Consider the following 22892-nt stretch of genomic DNA (forward strand, 5'->3'; position numbering starts at 1 on the left):
GAAGATGCTCCACATCACCATCTCTCACCTGGAAGTGCAGGGCCGTTACGCCAGGCTGCTCTTTGTTGACTTTAGCTCTGCTTTCAATACGATACTCCCGGACAGACTAATAGTTAAACTGCTGGAAATTGGACTTCCTTCCACCACCTGCCGCTGGATCAGAGACTTCCTCTCAGACCGTGTACAGAGAGTTAGAGTGGGGCCTCATCTTTCCTCAGCCCTCAGCCTCAACATCGGCTCTCCACAAGGCTGTGTACTGAGTCCCCTACTGTACACTCTGTACACACATGACTGTGTTAGTTCCCACCCAGACAACACAGTCATCAAGTTTGCAGATGATACCACCGTGGTGGGGCTCATCTCAGGGGGAGATGAGACTGCATACAGAGCTGAAGTTCAGAGGATGTCAGATTGGTTGATTGAAAAGTGTGCTGACATATTGCATCAGCTGCACCACAGCACACAGAAAGGCACTCCAGAGGGTCATAAACATGGCCCAAAAAATCATTGGACATCCTCTTCCCTCCCTGAAGGACCTGTACAGCACTCGCTGTCTCAAGAGGGCACGCAGCATCCTACGGGACTGCACACACCCAGGACACCGGGTGTTTAAGCTCCTGCGGTCTGGCAGGAGGTTCAGGCTGCTGAGGTCCCGAACAAATAGACTCAAGGACAGCTTTTACAACAGGGCAATAGCCCTGATCAATGTAAATAGCTGACCTGACTGGATACCTCCCTGGACTTTTTAGGGGGGAGGTAACAATGTTTAAAACGATAACAATAATATTTATATTTATAACAAGGTGCAATAATAATTAATGTGCAATAATAACAGTGTGCAATACACATACACTTATTCTTCTTTTTTATACTAAGTTAATATACTGTGTTGTGTTGTTTGTTGCGTTGTGATGTGTCATATCGTGTCGTGTTGTGTTATATGTAGTGCCGACGTAGGACAGTTTTTCCAATTTCATTGTACTACTGTACTATGTATGACTGTGCAATGACAATAAAGACTTATCTTATCTTATCTTATCTTATCTTACTTCAATCGTGAAACTGCTTAATGATCAGCTGATCGGCTTTTCTGTCGCGAGTCCGTCTCTCTTGTTTGTTTTTGGTCCACTTTGCACCAGAAAGAGGAAACCAGCGGCTGAACAACAGCAGAACGTTTAAGCTTGATAAGCTGTTGTTAGAATTTATTTAATATTACTTTCTACACCAGGATCTTTTTCTACAGCTGACAGCTGGTAACTGTGCAGGGGCGGATCTAGCAAAGTTTAGCCAGGGGGGCCGATAGGGCATGAACAAGGAAAAGGGGGCACAAAGACATAATTTTCTTTCTTATTCTCATTTAAAATGTCGAACTTTTAATAAATAATTATCTGACACCCAAAGTTTTAATTTGATGTAAAATGAATAGAAGTCCATTACTGTATATAGTAACTGTTAAGTCTAATATACCCTAGTAAGCTATAGTACTTTTTCCTTTGGGAAGGTACTATCTGTGAGTTCTGTAACTATGTTGAAGAAAGATGTTGAATCTATTTAATTATTCTTGAAAAAAAATTCTTTCTGTGCATTTTTTCCCCTGCATCAAATTAAATTTGATTACATCGATTACGCATCATGAGATGGAGGGTGGTTCCCTATTTTATTTTTTGCTGGGAGTTTGCAACCCTATTAGTCAGGTTGCTTAATATTTCTGCTAAGTACGCTTTAAAATACCAGAATAGGGAGGATGTTGCAGGTTTAAGTTTATTAGATTGATCAGTGTTGCTGAACTATGAAATATTTTGGGCGCAGTGTATTTTTTTTACATACAGGTATAACAGAATAGCTTTAGTGTTTGTTTGTTTTTTAAACTTGCGTATGAACTTATACAAAATGCAGCAAAATATTAAAAAAACGTTTTATTGATTAAAAAACACACTATATCGGATTCATATCGGTATCGGCAGATATCCAAATTTACGATATCGGTATCGGTATCGTGCCATCTCTAGTTCCTACAGAGCTCAGAGTGGACACACCAAGGTTCTTCTAATGAATGAAAGTCCAAACTCAAACTAGGAGGGAAAAACATTTTCATCAACTTCAATAAAAATCCAAAGATTAGAAAAAGTGAAGCAACAATGAGTCCTAGTACAGTCCCAGCACTGAAGTCCCTGCTGCTCTTTATACTGGATGTGCTGCATCACTGACTGACAGCTGATGAAGAGTCTCTGGAAACACTCGTTTATCTCCTCTGCTCTTCCTTCTTCTCTCTGCAGGTGGAGCTGATGATGGTAAACAGGACGGTGTGTGTGCTGAGAGAGGAGGAGCTGTGTCCTGATGATCCAGAGAGGTTGAAGCAGCAGCAGCTTGTGTGTAGAGACGCTCTGACTGGGCCATGTTACTGGGAGGTGGAGAGGAGAGCTTCATCCAGCAGTGACTGACAGAGGAATGAGAAGAAGTGCAGATGACTGTCAGTGCTGCAGAGTGAACTGCTCTGAGAACAGCTCCACTGTCAGACACAATGTAGAGTCCAGCATCATCCCTGTGTGTCCCTCTGGATCTGACAGAGGATCATCAGTGTATCTGGACTGCTCTGCTGCTGCTCTGTCCTTCTACAGTCTCTGCACAGTCTCTGTCTGACTCTGGCTTCAGACCCTCCTGGATCAAACTCACCTGGAAAGACTTTCAAACATCACTCAATAGATTTGAATACAGAATATATTTGATATATACTGTAGATGTACTGTAGAGTTGCAGTTTGTCACTTGTAAATACAGTCTGTGAGCAGCTGTGAGCTGAAAGATCTTTCTAGAAACACGAAATGTTTTCACTCTTCTGTTGCTTTTTCATATATTTCCACAACATTAATATTGATCCCACCTGTCTCACCTGTTTCATGCTTTTATACATAATAACAGGACACGTGTGATCTGAGCGCTGCTGTGGTTGCTGTGCTGCACGTCTTCATTTAGATAACAGAGACATCTAGTGGTTCAGAGGGAGAACTGCAGGAGGTGGAGCTGTGTTTTAGCATGGAAAACTTTTTATCTTTTAGGCGCAGATACAAATATGACAAGTATCAGTGTGAGATACAAAAGGTCACATCAGTCAGCAGAGGGAACAGTGATCACACAGCAATGTAAGAATAGAAACATAACAGTGAATCTGGACATGTATACAGATGGAAGCAAACAAACAGGATGTAACACTACATTAAAGCCACAAATGTGAAGAAAACAAAGCCAAAGGAAAATATATTTGATCTCAGGAATCCAAATCAGATGCTTTAGAGCAGGGGTCGGCAACCCTGGGCACGCGTGTCACAGCTGCCACGTGAAGGGTTAACTGATGGCACGACCATAGCTGGACTGGCCATCGGGCATACTGATGGTGATTTTTCATTTTTATGGGCTGATGATGTTTTTTTATTTTTTTCTAACGGTATAAACAATGAAAGATGGCGGATTGGCCGGATGCTGGTCGATGTGTAAAAATAAGTCAGTTGTTTGGTGGTGGCTATGGCGGAGCTTCCACAGAGGCAGCAGGTGGATGAGGGAAAGGGGAGGCAGGAGGAGCAGAGACCCGAGGCGGCTGCCGGTCCGAGTGTCAGGTGAACTGAACTTCAGGTAAGAAGTTATGACCTGCAGTCTGTCTGGGTCAGATATAAACCAAGTTTAGGTGGAGTTTATTTTCCTTGTGCTGACTTTTTACAGTCAGTTACAATAACTCATACTGTGTACTAGCTAGCATGACGGAGTTTCTATACAGCTGGGTGGTGCTATGATGTTACTGATAGTGAACTTTACAGTGGCTTGCAAAAGTATTCGGCCCCCTTGAACTTTCCCACATTTTGTCACATTACAGCACAAACATGAATCAGTTTTATTGGAATTCCACGTGAAAGACCAACACAAAGTGGAACGCAAATCATGCATGATTCCAAACATTTTTTACAATAAATAACTGCAAAGTGGGGTGTGCGTAATTATTCTGTCATGGAAAAACACACTGCCATCAACTGTTTTGTTTTTGTCAAAATCACTGTAATATAATCACTGTACCTTTATATACACGTGACTTGTATTAATGCTGCTGCCCTCTTGTGGCTAAAGTGTAATTATGTTCTTGTTATTAGGGAAAACATTTGAGAGTAACATGACAAATGAGTCAGCACTTTGGCTTCAGCTTAAGAAATCCTCATTTTTATGTCATCAGTTATAGTTGCATGTATTCATTATCATAATGTAACCTTTAATATTGATGTTTTAAATAGATTTTGAGTAAATTAGCAATTTTATGGTATTTTATGGTTGTATTAAATTAATACATCACTAATGAATTAATTATTTCAGTAATTAATTTAAAAATGTACATAGTCAATTAAAGAAATATATTAATAATGAATTATCCATTAATTTCATTTAAAATAATTCATTATTTGTTTATATACAATTCAAATTAGTTAATTACATATTTAATCAATTATTGGTTTGTTTTCTATTTTAATTATTTTACTGACACATTTAATGAATTATTTAATGATGTATTTATTTAATTCACGTTGCTACTCCTGGCCCTGCATCGCTGTTCATAAATACATTTTATTTGTCAGCTTCACCCATCAAAGTCAGGGGGCGGGGTTAATGCTGATCAAGTCAAAACCATTGCTTTGGTCTGGTGGGCGTTCTTTTAGTGGGCTTTTCTGTCACGGCCTGCGTGGCAGACTATGATGAGGGGAAGGACGACCCAAATGCTGGACTCTTTGATGAGGTCAGTGCGTTTATTTACAGTGATGCTAAATAATCCAAACAACAATAAATCCCCAGTGCGTTCCCGACTCTGACATGTCCTCTTGCCAGTGTTAGTGTTTTTTGTCTCCGCTCCTCAGTGTCTGAGCACCCCGTGCTCGCTGTCCTCTCGTCTCCACACTCCTCCTGGGGAATAACAAAGAGGCAGCCGTCAGCAACACCACAATGCGGCAGACTAACCTTAACTAACTCGCCAAGAGACTAACGTGAAGTTACGCAATGATCCAGCATCGGAGACAGCTCCACCACACTCCTAAGTAGCTCCTCTGACGAGGCTTGATCAGCTGCAGGTGTGAGTAATTCTCCTCCGCAGGTGTGGCCAGGCTCCTGGCTGACACACACACACACCTAGATACACAAACATGGAAACAGGAGACAGCAGCACCAAAAACACACATGTCCATAACTTCTTACAGGCCCTGGGTCACCCAGACCCCGGTCCCATGACAATTCCTCAAAACTAAGTAGGCCTACACACCAGGGTTTGGACATGTGTGGACCCAAACTATACTTAAACTTTACCCTTTTTTGTGTGTCACCAAATACACTTTAATATCTTCTAGACAAGAATGTAGTGGCACAATCTTTAACCTCCTAAGACCCAAACTCCTCCGTGGCATTCATTTTTAATTTCTCTTTGATATTTGGGCTGATTGGGACCTGATGAATGTAAAAACAAAGAATTACCACATTTTTTGTTTCTGAGAAAAATGAGAGCCACATATGAGGATATTTGTCTAAAATTTTGATAGCACAGTGGCAGTGTAACATCCTCGTAAGTGGATATCAGGCCCTTGTAGAGCAAAATGTAGTATTTTGGTCTAAACAACCCAAATTGTGATGTCCACATATGTGGACGCCAGGTCCTAGGAGGTTAAATATCTGCTCACTTTGTCAAAATGAACCTGATCATCTCTGATGAGTTCAGTGATGTCTGCCAGCTCACCTTGCAAGTGGTCGAGCTCATACCGCCGACAACGCGGCCACAACTTGTAAACCCCCTCCTGACTATCACCTCTTGAGTTATTTATTTATGTTAGTTTCAACTGTTCCTGCAAAAAGTAAGCACGTGTTACTGATAAAAAGTCCAATAGAAGCAAAGTCTAAACTTTGAAAACAAAAACCTGTCTGATTAAGATCTGATCTTTGGGGGGTTTCAATAAGCAGTGTGACCCGTGTATATGCATCAGGGGTGGTTTTGATTATCGATTTATCGATTAAAATCGATTCTGGCTTGGATAACGTGATATCGATTCATTAAAATCCTGAATCGATTTTTAATATAAATTTATTTTGGCCAAAACGCCAGAATCTCAGGTTAAACCTCCCAAAGTTTCAACAACCACCAAACAGCTAAAACAGTAAATGAGAGCAGGAACACGGATTCTGCACAAAGACGTAAACACAAAGCGCGGAGCCGCCGACGCATCAGAATCAGTGAGATGTGACTTTCTCACCTGACGGCACGGACACGAGCTGAAAGCCGACAGCTCGCTGATTCTGATGTTTCGGCGGCTCCGCGCTTTGTGTTTACGCCCTTTTTGCGCTGATTCTGAAGCTGCAGGTTTGATCTCTCCAAACAATATTGAGTAAACCAGCAGCAAAAGAAGCTCCAAACTACGCTTCACATAAACATCGTCATGAATTCCCTCTGATTGTTTTGCTGCCACCAGGATAAAATCACACTTCATGCACAGCTCTCTCTCTCTCTCTCTCTCTCTGTACTTCTAGAACAGTTTCCTGTTTTCTGCATTATTCGCTTGCTTGTTATGCACAAGTCTACCGTTCTTACAGCCTGTCGGCCGCTGTTTTTTTTTCTTTTACTTACTTCTGAAAACAAAACCTCGTTTCTGCCGTTCAACACTGAACAAATTTAAACTTTTTAAAATGATGCAAAATTGCAAAATGCTCAGCTGTGTCTGTAATCAAACCTCTGTAACTTTGCTCTGCTTCACGTCAGCAGCATCAGGTAATGTTCATATGTTCATTAATGGTTTTCTTTTGTTTTTGATGTACTGCAGAATATTTGTATAAAATCCCAGGCCAGGAAAACCTTCATGTTTTTCTGTTTGATCCTCAGCTACTTTGACACAAAGGCCTCTGCTGTGACGCTCACACCTTTGATAAAGTCTCGCAAGTGTCAGATTTCTTTTTATAGATATAAAAATATAGAAATGTACTGATGCATGTAGTAACTGTTAGCTTTAACTGTACAAGGCTTGTTAGACATAATGAAACACATCGTGCAGATTTCTGGATGTTAGACTATCATTTTTATTATGATTATTAATCTTGAGTCTAAAAAGTCAGTCAAGTATATCCAGGATATCTTTCTGTTAACTGGATTCACTGACACTAACACTGGGACCAGGATAAGCGGTCGCATGTAGCTGGTTATCAGCTGACAATCTTATGATTTAATTAATTTAATTAAGTTATTTAATTTTTCTAATTTTTCCTCTACATTTCCCCTGAAATGAAGGGATTGTGTCAAACATGTTTTAGTTCCTCACATTTTTCTGCATCTCTTTGTTCAACCCCCTGAATTAAAGCTGAAAGTCTGCACTTCAAACACATCTGAGTTGTTGCATTTAAAATTGATTTTAGTGTATGTACAGAACCAAAATCAGAAACTAAGTTCTCTCTGTCCAGATATTTATGGACCTAACTGTATAATCTATACAGCACGTAAAAAATGCTGTAAATAAAGAAGTCTGTGAAAATGTGGCGCTTAAGGTCAATTTAAACTGAAGTGATATAATCTTCTCCCCACAGTTTGAGTTTGTATTGTCTCAGCTGCAGACAGACTATGATATTAATATTATTAGTTATTAATATTATTAGTTATAAAGGACACCTTCCTGCCTTTAGTCTTATTCATGATGATTATTAGTCGTCTTCTAATGTCCACAAGTCTGTATGATGTGTTTCATAGGTTCTAACAAGCCTTTTAAACTTAAGTTACTGCATTGCTGAAACACCAACATCTGCTTATTGAACAAAACAAAAACAACCAAAAGACCACACATCTGATTTTATTTTTATTTTAATAGACTTCCAAAGATTATACCAGATAACTGGCCTCAGAATATAATTGAATAAACATGTTTAAAAACAATAACCTAATCCTGTCTTGACAGGCTGAGCTCTTCAGTATCCACCAACAGCATCGTCATGCTGAGTCAGACGTTTCTGCTCCTGGTGGAAATACTCTTCCTCTTTCCACATTGTACCAAATGTTTTTAAATGTTAGTTTCAATTTAAAATTAAAGATTAAAAAAGTGTAACACATATAAACATCAGATAATTAAGACAAGCGAATGGTTCAGTTCCACATGTGCTCCGCTGACACATTAAACTTCAGTAAAATGATGCAGTTATGAAACAACTTTAATCTAAAACAAACTGATTTGCTCAGGAGCAAAAACAGTGAAGTCAGTGACTGTAAGTGAGTGAGCTGTGCTGGTGACTGGATATCAGATTTCCAGTCATTAGAGCAGATAAGTGGCAGAACTATATTACTGATTTAATTTAAATGCAAATAGCCCAAATCCTGATTAAAGCATCAGGTTCACTTATAAAGTATTCTGTAGTTATCTTAGTGTCCATCGCCCTTCCCAACATGGGAATAAAGCAGCTGTGAGAGAATTAAACATGAATGAATCAATGGTACGGAAGTGGAGGAAGCAAGAAGATATGAGCTGAGTAAAGTTTGACTCATGCGACATTTTTGTTTCGCTTAATGCGCCTTATAATCCAGTGAGCCTCATGGTCTGTAAAATATGGTGCATTTGCAAATTATGTGCACAATATTGGAACTAAACTATTTTATTTTGACAAACAGCGGCCCGCATTAAACTGTGACTGTCACCAGGTAATGTGGGCGTGTTTGCTGAATAAGCAGCAGGTGTTAAACAGCTGACAGGTGAACAGGATGCATGCAGGTAAACTCGAGGGCCCTTCGAGCTGATCGGTGGTGTCGTGAGGAGAATTTCAGCTCATTATTCATGTTACAGAAACACAGAGGTACGAGACCAGGCAGAAGACTTTCTGATTATTTGTTTTTAGTTAAAATAATTCCATTGTTGTCTAGTGATGGTGTGGTAAAGCTCTGTGAATGTGTCCAATTTTTCCGGCTTTGTTGCTTCACCCAAAGGCAGATCACACAAAGTTTAACTGCTTATTATGAAGAACTGACATCTGCTGGTCATTTAATGTTCAGCAGCACTGCTGTGAGAATACCTGTAGGACACATACCAGTGGATATGTGAGCACATGCACAGCTGCAGGGCTAGAAGGGCCCAAATGAATTAAATAAATAGATTCTTAAATAATTAATTAAATGTGTTATTAATTGATTAATTACATTTATTTAAAAATCATTAAATTTTTAATTAATTTATTGTAAATGTTGGAAATGAAATTATTTGGCATTAAATCAATGATGTATGTATTTAATAAGTATTTTGAACTTAGATTCCTGTCAACTCACAATCGACACAAACACAGTGAACACAAAGCTCCAACTGTCTGACAACAACAGGAAGGTGACACATGTGGAGGAGCTTCAGTCACATCCTGATCATCCAGACAGATTTGATGTTTGTGAACAGCTGCTGTGTAGAGATGGTCTGACTGGTCGCTGTTACTGGGAGGTCGAGTGGACGAGGAGGGCTCGGATATCTGTGAGTTACAGAGGAATCAAAAGGAAAGGAAGGAGTGATGAGTGTGTGTTTGGTGGAAATGATCAGTCCTGGAGTCTTTGCTGCTCTGATCATTATTCCTCTGTGTGGCACAATAACAGAGAAACACCCATCTCCTCCTCCTCCTCCTCCTCCTCCTCCTCCTCTGTCTCTAACAGAGTAGCAGTGTGTGTGGACTGTCCTGCTGGCACTCTGTCCTTCTACAGAGTCTCCTCTGACTCTCTGATCCACCTCCACACCTTATTCACTGAACCTCTTTATCCTGGATTTGGGTTCTGGGATCCATCGACTGGTTTCATGAAGGGTATTTCAGACTTTTTTGGCACACTTAGGTATGAATTGACTCTTTGTAGTTAGTCTTACCTGGTAGAGAAACAGTTCAGTCTGTTCATGTCTGTGTCTTTCACTCAGAAACACATGATGAGATTCATGGATTCAGTCAGTTGATGTTTTAAACTAAATGATTCACAAATTATTATTCAACACAAGTTTGGTGAGCAGCAGGGCTCATCCTGCTTTTTGTTTTTGTGCATTATAATGATGAAATAACTTTGTCATGTCTGTGCTGGCCTTTGGAGAATTAAACCATCCTTTAGAAACTAGATATAAATGTCATATTTTCCAACATTGATATTTTTCTGTGTTTCAGACGACAATGAAAAGATAAAGAACAGTCTGTAAATCACAAGTTATCAATTCAAATGATTATTAAAGCCACAAGAGAAGCTTCCTGTTATTTGTACCACTCACCTGGTCATGTGATCCAGTTGTGCAGCCAATCATAACTGCCATCACTTTCTACTTTGATATTTCCATGGTGAATGGACTGATTCTTGTTTAACACGTTCATACTCTGATGGATGCATCGGAGAGGGTTAGTGTCTTGCTCAAGGACACTTTGCGTGCCAGCTGGAGCAGTCAGGGATTGAACCACCAACCTTCTGATCATTAGATGCCTTGCTCTGTCTCCTGAGCTACAGCCATCATCAAAGCTCTTTCTTAAATCCTCTCTGAGAGGAGCTCAAACACGAGGAAGAGACGAAAGTGAGGGAAGAGAGGGACTCATTAGTAAAATGAAAAACAGCCAGCGTTGATGTTTAAGACAAGTGAGGTAACAGAAACACTATATATAGCAGCGGTCACCATGGCAACATCAATGTCGGTTGCTACGTATTGTACTGATCCTGATCTGTGAGCCTCATATCAGGATATGCTGTTGTTTGTATTTGTTTGCATTGTTACCATTTTTGTGTCTTTTTTAACAAACTACTTTTATCTTGCCATCGTTTGTCAGAGAGTCAAACTACATTTGGTTCATCTTTCTACAATAAAAACATTTCTTCATCTTAATTATTGTATGTGCAGAGTTGTAGTTACTCACAGTGACCACTGGAGGCGTGTGATCCTGATAGTTTCCCTGGAACCGTCCAGTTCATCCACATGAATGAAGCTGTTGGTGATTAACGCTCATCTGTGCAACTTTAACAACAATATCAAACATTTAATCGCTCTGCAAACAGCTTGTCTGATGTATAAACTGTGTCTTAAAGGATCAAAGTAAATGTCACATTGAAAGCAGATTTCACTGTAATGTCCTCTGTTTGAAATATTCCAAATATAATCTGGCTTGGTAATGATTTACTCATATATTGTCCACGCAGACTAAAGCAGTAGGAGATGAGATGGAAAACAATTAGAAGAATCTTTACTCTTTAATGTCACAAATTCCTCTTTGTATGTAACATAACAACATACATGATACAGCTGCAGCAACTGAGGCGAGGAGAGAGGCAGCAACAAGAAAACTGGAAGAAGGAGACCAACAACACCACCTGTGGAAATCTTTCCCCAATCAAGCGTCATCATATCAGCATTTCATCAAAAGCACACATGCTCCGACCTGACAATGCAGAGCTGTGGCAAAATCATTGAAATCATTTATGAAACAAATGAGTGCATCAAAAATAAGAGTGGAGCTGCAATGAAAGAGAAGTGAACTTTCTTCAGTCAACACAAAGTTTTCCCTGACAGGTGACATTTAATTAAAGTGACTTTATCACCACACACACATTCAGAGGCAGTCTACAGGAGCAGAGCTGCAGCTATTCAGCAAATGTCTCCCTGCAATCCTCACTGCAACACCTACATGCGAAAATGAAACCACCTCTACTGTTCACACATGAAACGTCGTGTGAAGAACCAGTTTTCCTCAGATCTCTGTTTTAGTAACTCTGAAGTCTGAACTTTGGATTTTTGCATCCTGTTTGTACTGATAACTGTCAGTGGATGATTTTGATCCCAAAGAAATCTTTAACACACATGTAGTGATGGGACGTGTGCACTGAAACAATGGTTAGGAAACAGAAATCGCCTGAGAATCTGCTCATGTTTAAGATTTCTTCTTTGCAAACATTTTCTATGGCTGTTCCCAGTATGACCAGTGATACAAAGCATGGGAAATGGGGATTAGTTCATTCAGACAAATACACTTTTTAAAATGTAAAAATAAAGAAATGAATCAATAAAATAAAAAGTCAAAGAAATAAAAAATAAGGGTCTGAGGCGTCTGTCTCACTGTATCCATGGCAACAATTTACTTTCTGTTCCTTCGTATCAGAACCACATCTTTGAAATCAAAACATTTAAGATTCAAATTCAACCACAGATGTGTTCAATTAGATATTAAATGAAGCAGTGCAATGTTTTTATCACTATCCAAGTTTGAACTCTAAGTAGAAGATTTAAAAAAGCAACACACACACACACACACACACACACACACACACACACACACACACACACACACAGTATGCAGACATGATTTAGCTGATGATAACATAACGACTGCACAGACCCGTGGGATGATTCATGTCCTTTTTCTTACTCTATGCAATGATGAACTTCTTGCTTCAGGACCTTCTTGATGAATTTGTTTTCTAATCCACAGTTTTCTACCTGATCTGTGTGTTTGAAGTAAAATGTGTTGCTTCAAATGTAAAAGTTAAACAGACAGAAAGCATCAACGTGGACTTCAATCAGTGTTTTGTGTTCATACAGGTCAGCTGTTGCACACAGAGGTCCTGGATTTACACTGTGCCCTGGTTCCTGTGTTTCTGTATGTAGTTTAGTCTAAAGTGGATCCTCCTCATGCACAGACTGAATTATCTGTTCAACAATCAGCATTTCTGATTCATGGATTTCATTTGTTTTTGCTAGTTTTGACTGAGATTTCAACATATCTGTGGTGGCATCTGTTCAGTGTTATGGAAGTTTTACAGCACTAATCTCACTTCACTCTGTAACATAACAGTGAACAATATTACTATTAGAAAGATTATTAGAGAAGCCACAATCAGATGATCCCCTATGAGGTGTCCTTGGTTATAGTGTGAAGTCATCTGAGGGGAGAGAGAAAAAAGAAACACTTCAGGGTTAATGAAAAAGTCATCAGTCTTCTTATGGGAAGAGACCTCCACCAGACCAAGACAGGTAACCATCCAACACGTTCTCATCCCAAAACCTAACAGACCGATGCCATGTGACAAACCGATGCCATGTGACAAATCGATACCTTTCGGTCTCCCTCTCTCTCTTGTGCTCCTGCCAAAAGCAAAGCAAAGCATCCACCCTTTTCTTACCGGCGTCGTGAATTGTTTGTCAGCATCTACTCATCCTAACGTTGGTCCAGTCTTTGTCTCAGTGTCAAGTCAGTCAACACTTTAGTCCACATGGTCAGTCCAGTCACAGTCCAGTCACACACATCATGCACAAACATTCACACTAGATCTTGCTGATAGTGGAGCTTCACGCACAAAGCATCAGAGTCTCCACCCTCATCAATATGAGCTCATTTATTTGTTCTTTCTTTTGTTTTTAGAAAAAGAGTTCTTTATGATCTTGGACTGGATTGACTCGCTGCAATCCTTTAGACAGGAACTCGCAGGTTCCCACAGGTGACCTTTTCCTCAGCCCATTGTAATCTGGAAAAGCTCACCTTATATTTGCTCTCACAACAATGTTTTACAGCGCTGTTAATTCAATCTTGCAGGCCTGCTTAGAACAAAGAAGGAGGAAAAGAGAGCTGATTATTAGCTCATCAGAGCACAAAACATCATCACCAAAGGGGGCGACACCTGACAGTTTTCTCTAAGTGCACTGTTACAGAAATAATGAGCCGCTCCTCGACATGTCCATGTTTAGTAAAACTCCCTCTATTGAAATAAGAAAACAAGCCAAAGCTAACTGACAGAATGAACCCATCACTAAAACAACAACCCCAAAAATCTTCATCACAGAAAAGTTTTGCTTATTAATCCAACAATATGTTGTGGGAATTAGAACTTTCCGGGTCATAAAGCTTTTGCCCGACTCTTGGCTTAACTAATACTGACATAGTCTGAAATCAGACTTAAAGTCACTCCCTCTGTTCATTTAGGATAAATGTATCTATATCTGATTTAGGCTAAGTGCCTTTTGTTTAGATGAACTGCTGGACTTCCAGACCAGCAGGTTTAGGGAAGTCTTTATGGGGTCACACTCTGACCCCCCCCCCCCCCCCCCCCCCCCCCCCCCCCCCCCCCCACACACACACACACACACACACACACACACGCACGCACAGGCAACGTACTCTTTGTTTGTATGTAGACGTCATATGTTAATGAACGTCATATGTATATTCATGTAACCTCAATAAAAGAGCAGTGTTACGGGGGAGCGGACGAGAGCAACTGGGGTGAAGCGAAGGAACGGCGTTTGTCCGGTTCTCTCCCGTGCACGGGAAACATGAAGAACTTTGCCTACTCGTGTCTTGCTTTGCTATGTAATTAAATTGTCCTTAACGTTCCAACGAATAGGTTTATGCTACAAACCTATCACTGAGGTTAACTACACAACCCCTCGCCACCTCCTTATACACAGGAGTGAGTACAAAAGGGTTCGTACGGACGCATCAGCCGGCCGTCCTTCTGCTCGACACTGTTAGCTGAAAGATGATCGGATCATCCTCTGTCCTGTATTTAAGGCTGAGAGTCTTTGTCCAGTCTCTTTTCCACAGCTACTGTCCACAGCACTGATCCACCATCAGCCCCAGTCAGTTGTTTTATGATTGTTTTATGATTTACTTTGTGCACGTTTCCCTTCCAGTGAGCTTACAAAACCTCTGACAGGAGAAGTCAGGCATGTGTTTCCCCCACCTCCCCTTTTAGGCAGTAATAAAATAGAAAACAAACAATCAAACAGGCTAAAGCTAGAGCACAAGCAAAGACAGCACCGGTGACTAAGTTCTCCCATACTGGACGTACGCTACCACGTGGGCTCAAACAGCAGCACATCAGCTCAGTTTACATACTGTTGATATCTTCATCAGAGGATCAGCAGGGAGCGCTGCTGAGCTGCAGTGGTCTCCACCAGAGTGACGGAGCAGGAATCACAAACAGCACAAACCCACCGTGTTGTTTCTACCCTGTTCAGGAGATCTGAGCCCCCATCCCTTTTTTTCATGTTGCAGCTCTGCACTGCAGGCCCTGAACGCCTCCCGGTTACCCTCAGTGTGCTTAGAGTTTAATTTACAACCGACGAGCTCACAGATCATCTGCAGGCAGGTGAACGAACCCTTAATGTGAGGATAATAGCAGAGCTGAACTGAGGTCAGAAATAGTCAGGAACGGTGTCGACACAGTGAAGTCAGCTGTTTGGGAATTTGTCTGATTATCAGTTTGGGGGGGTCGGTGTTAAATAACAAAGGCGGTGTAGGATGGAGAGAGGAGGAGGGAGGGAGCAGTGATGATATGAAGTCAGAATACACATGTGGCAGACATAAGGGGGTCAGACAGGAGCATCATCAGTCTCTGCTCTGTTTTGTTAATAACGTAGAAAAATAATTTTGTACAATCAAGCTACATCGACGGACGCTTTACCTCACGTACCCTAAAATGAAAAAGTAGTGACAGTAAGATGGAGGCTGCACATGACACCATGACTGAGTTCACAGCTGTTGCTTTGATTCTAACGTTTAAGACTTTTGGCATCGACTCCGTTTTAATAAATGAGTGCTGGGAGGCGTCGTTTGACTTCAGGAGCTCCTGCGATGCTCCTGCAATGCTCCTGCGATGCTCCTGCGATGCTCTTACTCTGCGGGAGAAAACCAAAAGTAGCAAACATGGAGCGATATGACTCGTTTAGATTTTGGGAAACGTGCATCGACAGGTACAGTGTCCTTTTGCCCGCGTCTTTAAAAATAATTCATGCATAGATCCCCCACTGAGAAAACCCTTTTATATACTTTCTCCTTTGTACACATTTTATATAGAACTATATATAATATCATTTCTCTATATCTATATTTTCAGAAAAATTCTTTCCACACAATAAAAAACAACAATTAAACAAATGCTTCAAACGGTAAATAGCGATACTCTATTTTTCTTTGGTTTTTCTTCTCCCTCGATGAGAAATGAAACACAGCAGTACTTACTTGGCACCTAAAAATGCTGGTCGAATGAAAGATATCAGTGTTTTCATAGTTATATGTTTAGTGTACGCCTCCCCCCTCCAAACTGCTCAGCAGATCGGGAATTTTTAGAGAAGAGCAGGAGGGAGGCGTGTCAAATGAGAGGAAGAGAGCAGTAATAAAACACGGATGTAGAAAAGAGAAGCATAATGTGCACATAACACACAGGAGATGGAAAAAGAGATGACGCCAACGTAAAAAAGAGAAAACAGCGAGGAGCGAGAGAGCATTCGTCCCTTTGACAAATGTTGGAGGTCTTGAGCCTGGAAACAGCAGACCGTCTTTGAAAACAGTATCTTTGAAAAATCTGAGTCACCCACCCCAAACTGCTCATCTGCTGCTGGACACTTCAGTTGCACCTCCACATGCCACCAGTGGAGGGAGCTGCCAAGTTTCACAGCACATGACGCAGCAGGTGTAGTTGCTTTTGGAGAAAGAAGAGAATAAGAGGACAGAACGAAGGCCCACGTCGAGAGGCCTCCCTTCCAGAGCGGTAGCAGAGCCAGTGTTCCTGGTCCCTAGGTGGCGCTGTGTCGGGCCTGTCCCTACTATACCCTGGTGGTGGAGTGGGGGTGGGGCAGGGTGTTGTTGTGGCCGGTGGAGGGGAATGTGTTGAAGGCGTGAAGAGGCTGCATGCTGGTGATGGTGCTGGGGATTACGGTGATGGTGTTTGGCTTCATCAGCGGCACGTTGTCGGGGGCGCGGCGCAGCGCCAGGGTGTAGTCGGGAGGGCAGGCGGGCCGCAGGATGTCGTGGGGTCGCAGGGGCTCCATGTCGTGGTGAGCGTCGTGCTCCCAGTCCTTCATCTGCAGGGACATGATCTCCTCCTCCTGGCTGTGAGCCAGGTCGTTGGCGGGGCCGCCCCGCTGAGGGGACAGCCGGTGCCGGCGCATCTCGTGCCGCTTGTCACGCTTGTAGTAAAGGGCGGCGAAGGCCAGGATGTTGAGGAAGAAGAGCGACGCTCCAACTGCAACTGTCACGCTCAGTTCGGTGGAGTAGTCGCGGGTGTCTCCGGGAAAGAGGTCCTGGGGCGGGCGCTCTGAGCCCTCGGGCTCAGGATCTGATGGGAAGGTAGGGTAAGGATGACGAGTGGTTCGAGGAACGTTGTTTCTGGGCCTCATGGTGCCGGGGTCACGGCCTGCGGGGGAGCGCGTAGTGGTGGGAAAGAGCACGTCGTGCAGGCTGTGAAGATGAGGGACTAATTCCAGCCAAAAGGCCACTTTGTTAGCTCTGTAGTTGTCTCTGACACGAGGTTTCAAACCGATGTGAAGGTACTGCTTGTCCTTCCAGTTGAACTTGGTCCAGATGACCTCCTCGAAGCGGTTGGGCTTGGTATGAATGAACTCGGTGTCCTGAGGGACGGGCAGGTTGGGGTCCCTGGTGGAGCATAAAGGTTAAACGTTTCAGTTCAAAGTTATATTCAGTCTCCATTATAAGTAACATGTGGCATCAATACACTGAATACAGACAGGAGGCCCATTCTCTGTGCAACCTTTAAACTATCTAAGACCAACCGGCTGCTCTGGGATCTGGATGCTTTTGGTGAACCAGTATGTTCAATTCTTCAAAGCCACACGGGAATTAAACTAGCAACCTAGATTCAAGTATTCAAGATGACTAGAAGGCTATCAGAGAACATACAGTAACGTGTACAGTTTACACTACTGTGACATGAGGCCTACCCAGTCTTTGCGAAGTTAGTCCAGTAAGTCATGACCACAGCGCTCAGCATCACATCGTTCTTGGAGAAGTTGCACGGGAGCAGGTCCGTGGCACCGATCATCGGTACGCCGAACACGTAAGGTATCTCGTCTCCGTGCGCGGCGTCGGCCCACTCGGGCCGCGTCTCGGTTTGGCAGTGGCCACAGCTGGTGCCACCCACTGGTGGTCCGTAAACAGGAAGCGAGTGAGAAATCTAGAGAGGAAAAAAAAGTCTTTCTGATAACAGAAGGTGTGACAGGCAGCAGAGAGGAAGCATGACTGCATTATCCAAACATGTCTGTACTGTGACTGTGGTCCGGCTGTGAGGGGTTCGCAGGCCGATCTGTCAGAAACACCGACACTGAGATTGGGAGCCCACTACCTGGGGGATGATAGCATTACTGCCCACAGAGCCTCAAAGGTTAAGGCGCAGACACGCCGTGATGTGGATGAGTGGCTCTCTTTAGCACGCTTGTCTTGTTTGATGCACTTCACTGGGCTCACATGTTACTGATTCCATTCTTTACTCGCATGTTTTAAACGCTTAAAGCACTTTCACAGCTTTTTATATTCTTTTGAAAATTCATGTGAACTCAAGCTGTCAGAATTGTAATGTAAGCTTTGATAATTGTCCACATTTGTCATTTTGACGATTATCCGTTTATTTTAATGAATACAGCAAACAGAAAAAAACGAACAAATCAACAAACGCGGCTCCTAATGAGACAAAACCTGATGATGCTGCAAAATGCAGTTAAGTGAGAGGAGGCTGTAAAATGGAATAACTGAAAAAGTGGCAGTGTACAGAGGTGGCGTCCTCACCCTCTGGGTAGCCGTAGAGGTTGTCAACAAAGTTGGAGATGGTGTAGTCGAACGCCGCAGCTGAGATGCCGTCGTTGTCCTCACTGTCGTCCACAAACTTCAGCCCCTCTCCCTGGTTCACTCCTATCAAGATGTCATAGTTTAGGAGCTCCCCCTGGTGGAGCAAATAAGGAAGAACATGCTGAGTGCTGGAACAGAGCCTGTGTGCATCACAAGTCTACAACAGGAAGTGCAGCTGAAGCACAGCTTTGTGAATTGGCAGCATTTCATTTCCCAGTAAACAAAATAAAGATTAGCTGTTGCCATGAAATTCCTACTATAAAATGTAAATACTGCAATATATGCAGGGTTCATACACATTTTTAGGGTCAAATTCAAGCACTTTTTAAGCACATTCAAGGTCAATTTTCAAGCTTTTCCAGCACATTACCAAAAAAGAAGCATGTTTCACTTTGCATCACCTCAGTAAGACCTTGTAAAAATTTAAACAAATCATCTGAGGTCAATTTAACTGATGGTCATAGTCAAAAAAGGGACCCTTTTGGGTCCCCTTGGATTTTTGATTCTCAATATATCAGTCATTTTAAAGACTAGTTGCATGAAACTTGGCTAGGATGTGCATTTTAGCATTATTTTTAAAATTCATTGATCCCCTCTATGGTGTTGTGTATAGTAAAGGAGATTCACATAAGTGTTACCATCTGTGGTCCTCGTACCATTTTGGGTCCCATTGACTCCCATTATAATCACATATTTTCGATATACTGTAATCCTGACATGTGATAATTTTTTTCTCGTGAATACCTAATGGATCTAAGCCTCAGGCTTCAAAATAAAGGAAAAATATGTTTTGGATCCAATGAGCACAATATTAGGTACAGCACCACCATAGACATTTTCAGTGGTTTTGAATGCAGGACATGGTTATCTTATTATGCAAAATACATGACAATAAAACAGCTGACCACCATAAAATAGTCTCGATGTAGTGGAACTGATATAAGAGAGTGGTCTGAATGTGATTGAGAATATATTTATAATATATATTACGGGTTCCCCCCCCCCCCCCCCCCCCCCAAAATAAATAAATAAAAAATAAACAGGGGTCTTTATGACAATAAAGCTATAAAAACATAAAAAATATTTACAAATTTATGAAAAACTTTATATCTGTGGTTAGGTCTGAAGTTGTTTAAAAGATCTGATGTGAAAAAAAATGAAAAAACAATTCATAAAATTCATTGCTATATCACCTTTTGGATGGGGACCATTTTGGGTCCCGAGGGATACCAATGGAAGTATATTGCAAAAACTCTTATTGCTCCAAAAATAATAATGCATCCAAATCAATTCTATTCTGAATTCTTTACCTATCCAAGGCTCTAATAACCTCATGCCAAGTAGTTCCATTTGCAACTCATTTTTTGAAAATATTGCATATTATGGTTTTTTACCCCCCAAAGAAAAGAAACAGGGGTCTTTATGACAATAAAGCCATAAAAACATAAAAAATATTGAGAAAATTATGAAAAACTTTATATCAGTGGATAGGTCTGAAGTTGTTTAAAAGATCTGGTGTGAAAAAAACTGAAAAAAAAATTCATAAAATCCATTGCTATATCACCTTTTGGATGGGGACCATTTTGGGTCCCGAGGACCATAAAAGGGTGTAAATTTGAAAAACTCTTATTGCTCCAAAAATAATAATGCATCCAAATCAATTCTATTCTGAATTCTTTACCTATCCAAGGCTCTAATAACCTCATGCCAAGTAGTTCCATTTGCAACTCATTTTTTGAAAATATTGCATATTATGGTTTTTTACCCCCCAAAATATAAACAGGGGTCTTTATGACAATAAAGCCATAAAAACCTACAAAATATGAAAAAAATTAAGAAAAACTTTATATCAGTGGATAGGTCTGAAGTTGTTTAAAAGATCTGGTGTGAAAAAAACTGAAAAAAAATTCATAAAATTCATTGCTATATCACCTTTTGGATGGGGACCATTTTGGGTCCCGAGGACCATAAAAGGGTGTAAATTCTGACGACCATCCAAGAGTTAAATGTCTTTTGTTCCCCTTTTGTTAAAAGAGCAGCACACAAAAATACAGAAAAAGGAAACGTTGCCTTACATGCATATAGTGTACAAACTCAAAAAACACATTCCTCTTAAAAATGTGCAAATGTGAACAAATCAACTTGTTAGAGATCTTCATCTCCACTGTAAATAAACAACAAGCCAGAGAACAAGAAAACTGCACCAAACACCACAAACACCAACAAATTAATGTCTTCTCATCAGACATTGAAGCTTCTTTCCTGTGTGACATAAAAAATAAGAGACAGATGTTTGTTTGTTTTTTTAACTAGTTAAGCACCCACGTTCAGTCATCCACCCATTCACGCACACATTCACACACTGGTGATGTAGCTACAGCCACCCTGGGGCGCCATCAGGCCCTCTGACCACCACCAGTAGGCAACGGGTGAAGTGTCTTGCCGGGTGAAGTGTCTTGCCCAAGGACACAACGACCGAGACTGTCCAAGCCGGGGCTCGATCACAAGGCGAACTCCTAACTCTTGAGCCACGATCGCCCAGTGGGGACATGGGGACATTTCAATTTCCAGCAGGAAGCTCCCCCTTTTTGTTAAACCCTTTAGATCAGGGGTCGGCAACCTGCGGCTCTTTAGTCCTTATAGTGCGGCTCCGCGTGGTTTGGGGAAATAAATTAGCTGAAGTGTATTTTATTTATGTTAGTTCTTTTTTTAACTTGTAGTTCTAAATTGGAAGATTATTGTGATTTTGCAATATACAAATAAAATTATATTTTGTTATTTTTTCATCGCTCAAAATAAGCATCACACTCGCGGAAGCCGGTGTACCCGGGGAAACGCCGTGCATTTATCGAGCCTTTCAACCCCAGATAGGCCAATTATGGCTCTTTGGCTCTTTGGGTCTTAAAGGTTGCTGACCCCTGCTTTAGATGAACAGAGTTTTTTAATTAAATACATAATCTTTAATAAATGTTCTCTTTTATAAAAAGTAGGATAATTAAAAAAACTTTTATTATACCTCTATTGCGTAGAAAAAAAACTGTCTTGTTTTCTGTCGTCTGTTATATAATATTAGTGATGTTTGTGACAATTAATTTCTTAATCGGCTGGACTAACCAATAGTCCACAACCAGGAAACACTGAAATTTTAAGTTAAGTTTGAAAACAGTTTAAAAAAAAATACCCCATTCCAAAATGTCTTGTGACAATCTCATTGGCTTAGGGAGTGATGATGTCATAGATCTTAAGAATCTTAAGTCCTTTGATGTTTTTCCTTAAGTAGGGGTGAGAAACAGCAAGTTTTAGTTCGTTTCAGCAGCATCTGTGTTTGCAGCCTACAAAACGTTCACCACAAGCTCTTCAAAGTCATCGTATAGAAACTCCAACATGTTTCCAAGAAAAAAACAACCAATTCAAAAAGATTACGCCGCCTCTCCTTCCTGGTGTGGCCGGCCAATTTCCCCAAATGGCTCCTCATCCTTCCAAAGGGCGTTAGAGGAGAGTAGGAAGGAAAACTACCTTCTCCAGAAAAAAATGCAACAAATTGAAGAAGAGAAACTTCAAGTGGAGGACAAATGTAGACGAATGGAAGCCCAAAATAAAGAGCTGGAAGAAAGACAACAGCGCCAGCCGGACATAAAAATTATTAATGAGGGCTGGGGAATCAAGTTTGCTCACGCCCGAGAGCAGATTGTGCACCTCATTAAAGAAAACAGGCAAAAGAGTGCAGAACTAAAAGAAATGACCAACCAGCTCCAAGACAAGAAAACGATGACTGATAAGATACAACGGGATCTCCAATACATGGACCGAAAAAATCGGCTCCTCCAAAGACAGCTCCATGAAGCTGTGGAAGAAAAGAAAGAATTCCTCCAACAGAAGGAAGAGCAGGACAAAAAGCAACGAGACATGCAGCACGAACTGAAGAGCATGCAGGAAAAATACCGCATGCTGAAAGAAAGCCTGGATGAAACACTGCGCCAAAATAAAGACCTTCTTCAACAGAAAGAGCAACAGCAAGAAAGACTGAAAGAAGGAAAACGTATCGTCCAGGACTTTGAGTCTAAAAATCTAAAACTGCAAGAGTTTTGTAATCAGCTGGAGGACAAAGCAACTAAAGTGGAAGAAGAAAAGGACAAACTGGAGAAACGCTGCTCACAGATGCAGAGAAGGATCGATCAGATAGCGAGAAACAACTCCGAGCTCGTTAAGGGGATTTTGGTGGAATTCAATAACTTGAAGCGTGAAAACACTCAAATGCAGGCGCAAAAAACAACAAGAAGACAAAAT

At 41.3% G+C, this 22892-nt stretch overlaps 3 protein-coding genes across 3 annotated transcripts in view; 1 reads left to right on the top strand and 2 right to left on the bottom strand.

Moving 5' to 3' along the window:
- Nucleotides 1-22892, bottom strand: part of LOC146676629 (uncharacterized) — a 456001-nt gene that overhangs the window by 45964 nt on the left and 387145 nt on the right. The gene's annotated exons all lie outside the window — the stretch shown is intronic.
- On the top strand, nt 9230-9868 carry LOC146676633 (stonustoxin subunit alpha-like). The gene has a single exon (XM_085402187.1). It carries the CDS (start codon nt 9257-9259, stop codon nt 9866-9868), a length of 612 nt encoding a protein of 203 aa, XP_085258313.1. The 5' UTR covers nt 9230-9256.
- On the bottom strand, nt 16571-17805 carry LOC146676634 (neuroligin-4, X-linked-like). Its single transcript, XM_085401229.1, has 2 exons — nt 17705-17805; nt 16571-17399 (listed from the first exon to the last, which is right to left on the bottom strand). Exons 1-2 carry the CDS (start codon nt 17803-17805, stop codon nt 16571-16573), a joined length of 930 nt encoding a protein of 309 aa, XP_085257355.1.

Source organism: Rhamphochromis longiceps, linkage group LG3 (assembly GCF_057381845.1).
Source record: "Rhamphochromis longiceps isolate RC_006_pf linkage group LG3, R_longiceps_female_GT1.1, whole genome shotgun sequence".
In the NCBI taxonomy this organism is placed as follows: Eukaryota; Metazoa; Chordata; class Actinopteri; order Cichliformes; family Cichlidae; genus Rhamphochromis; species Rhamphochromis longiceps.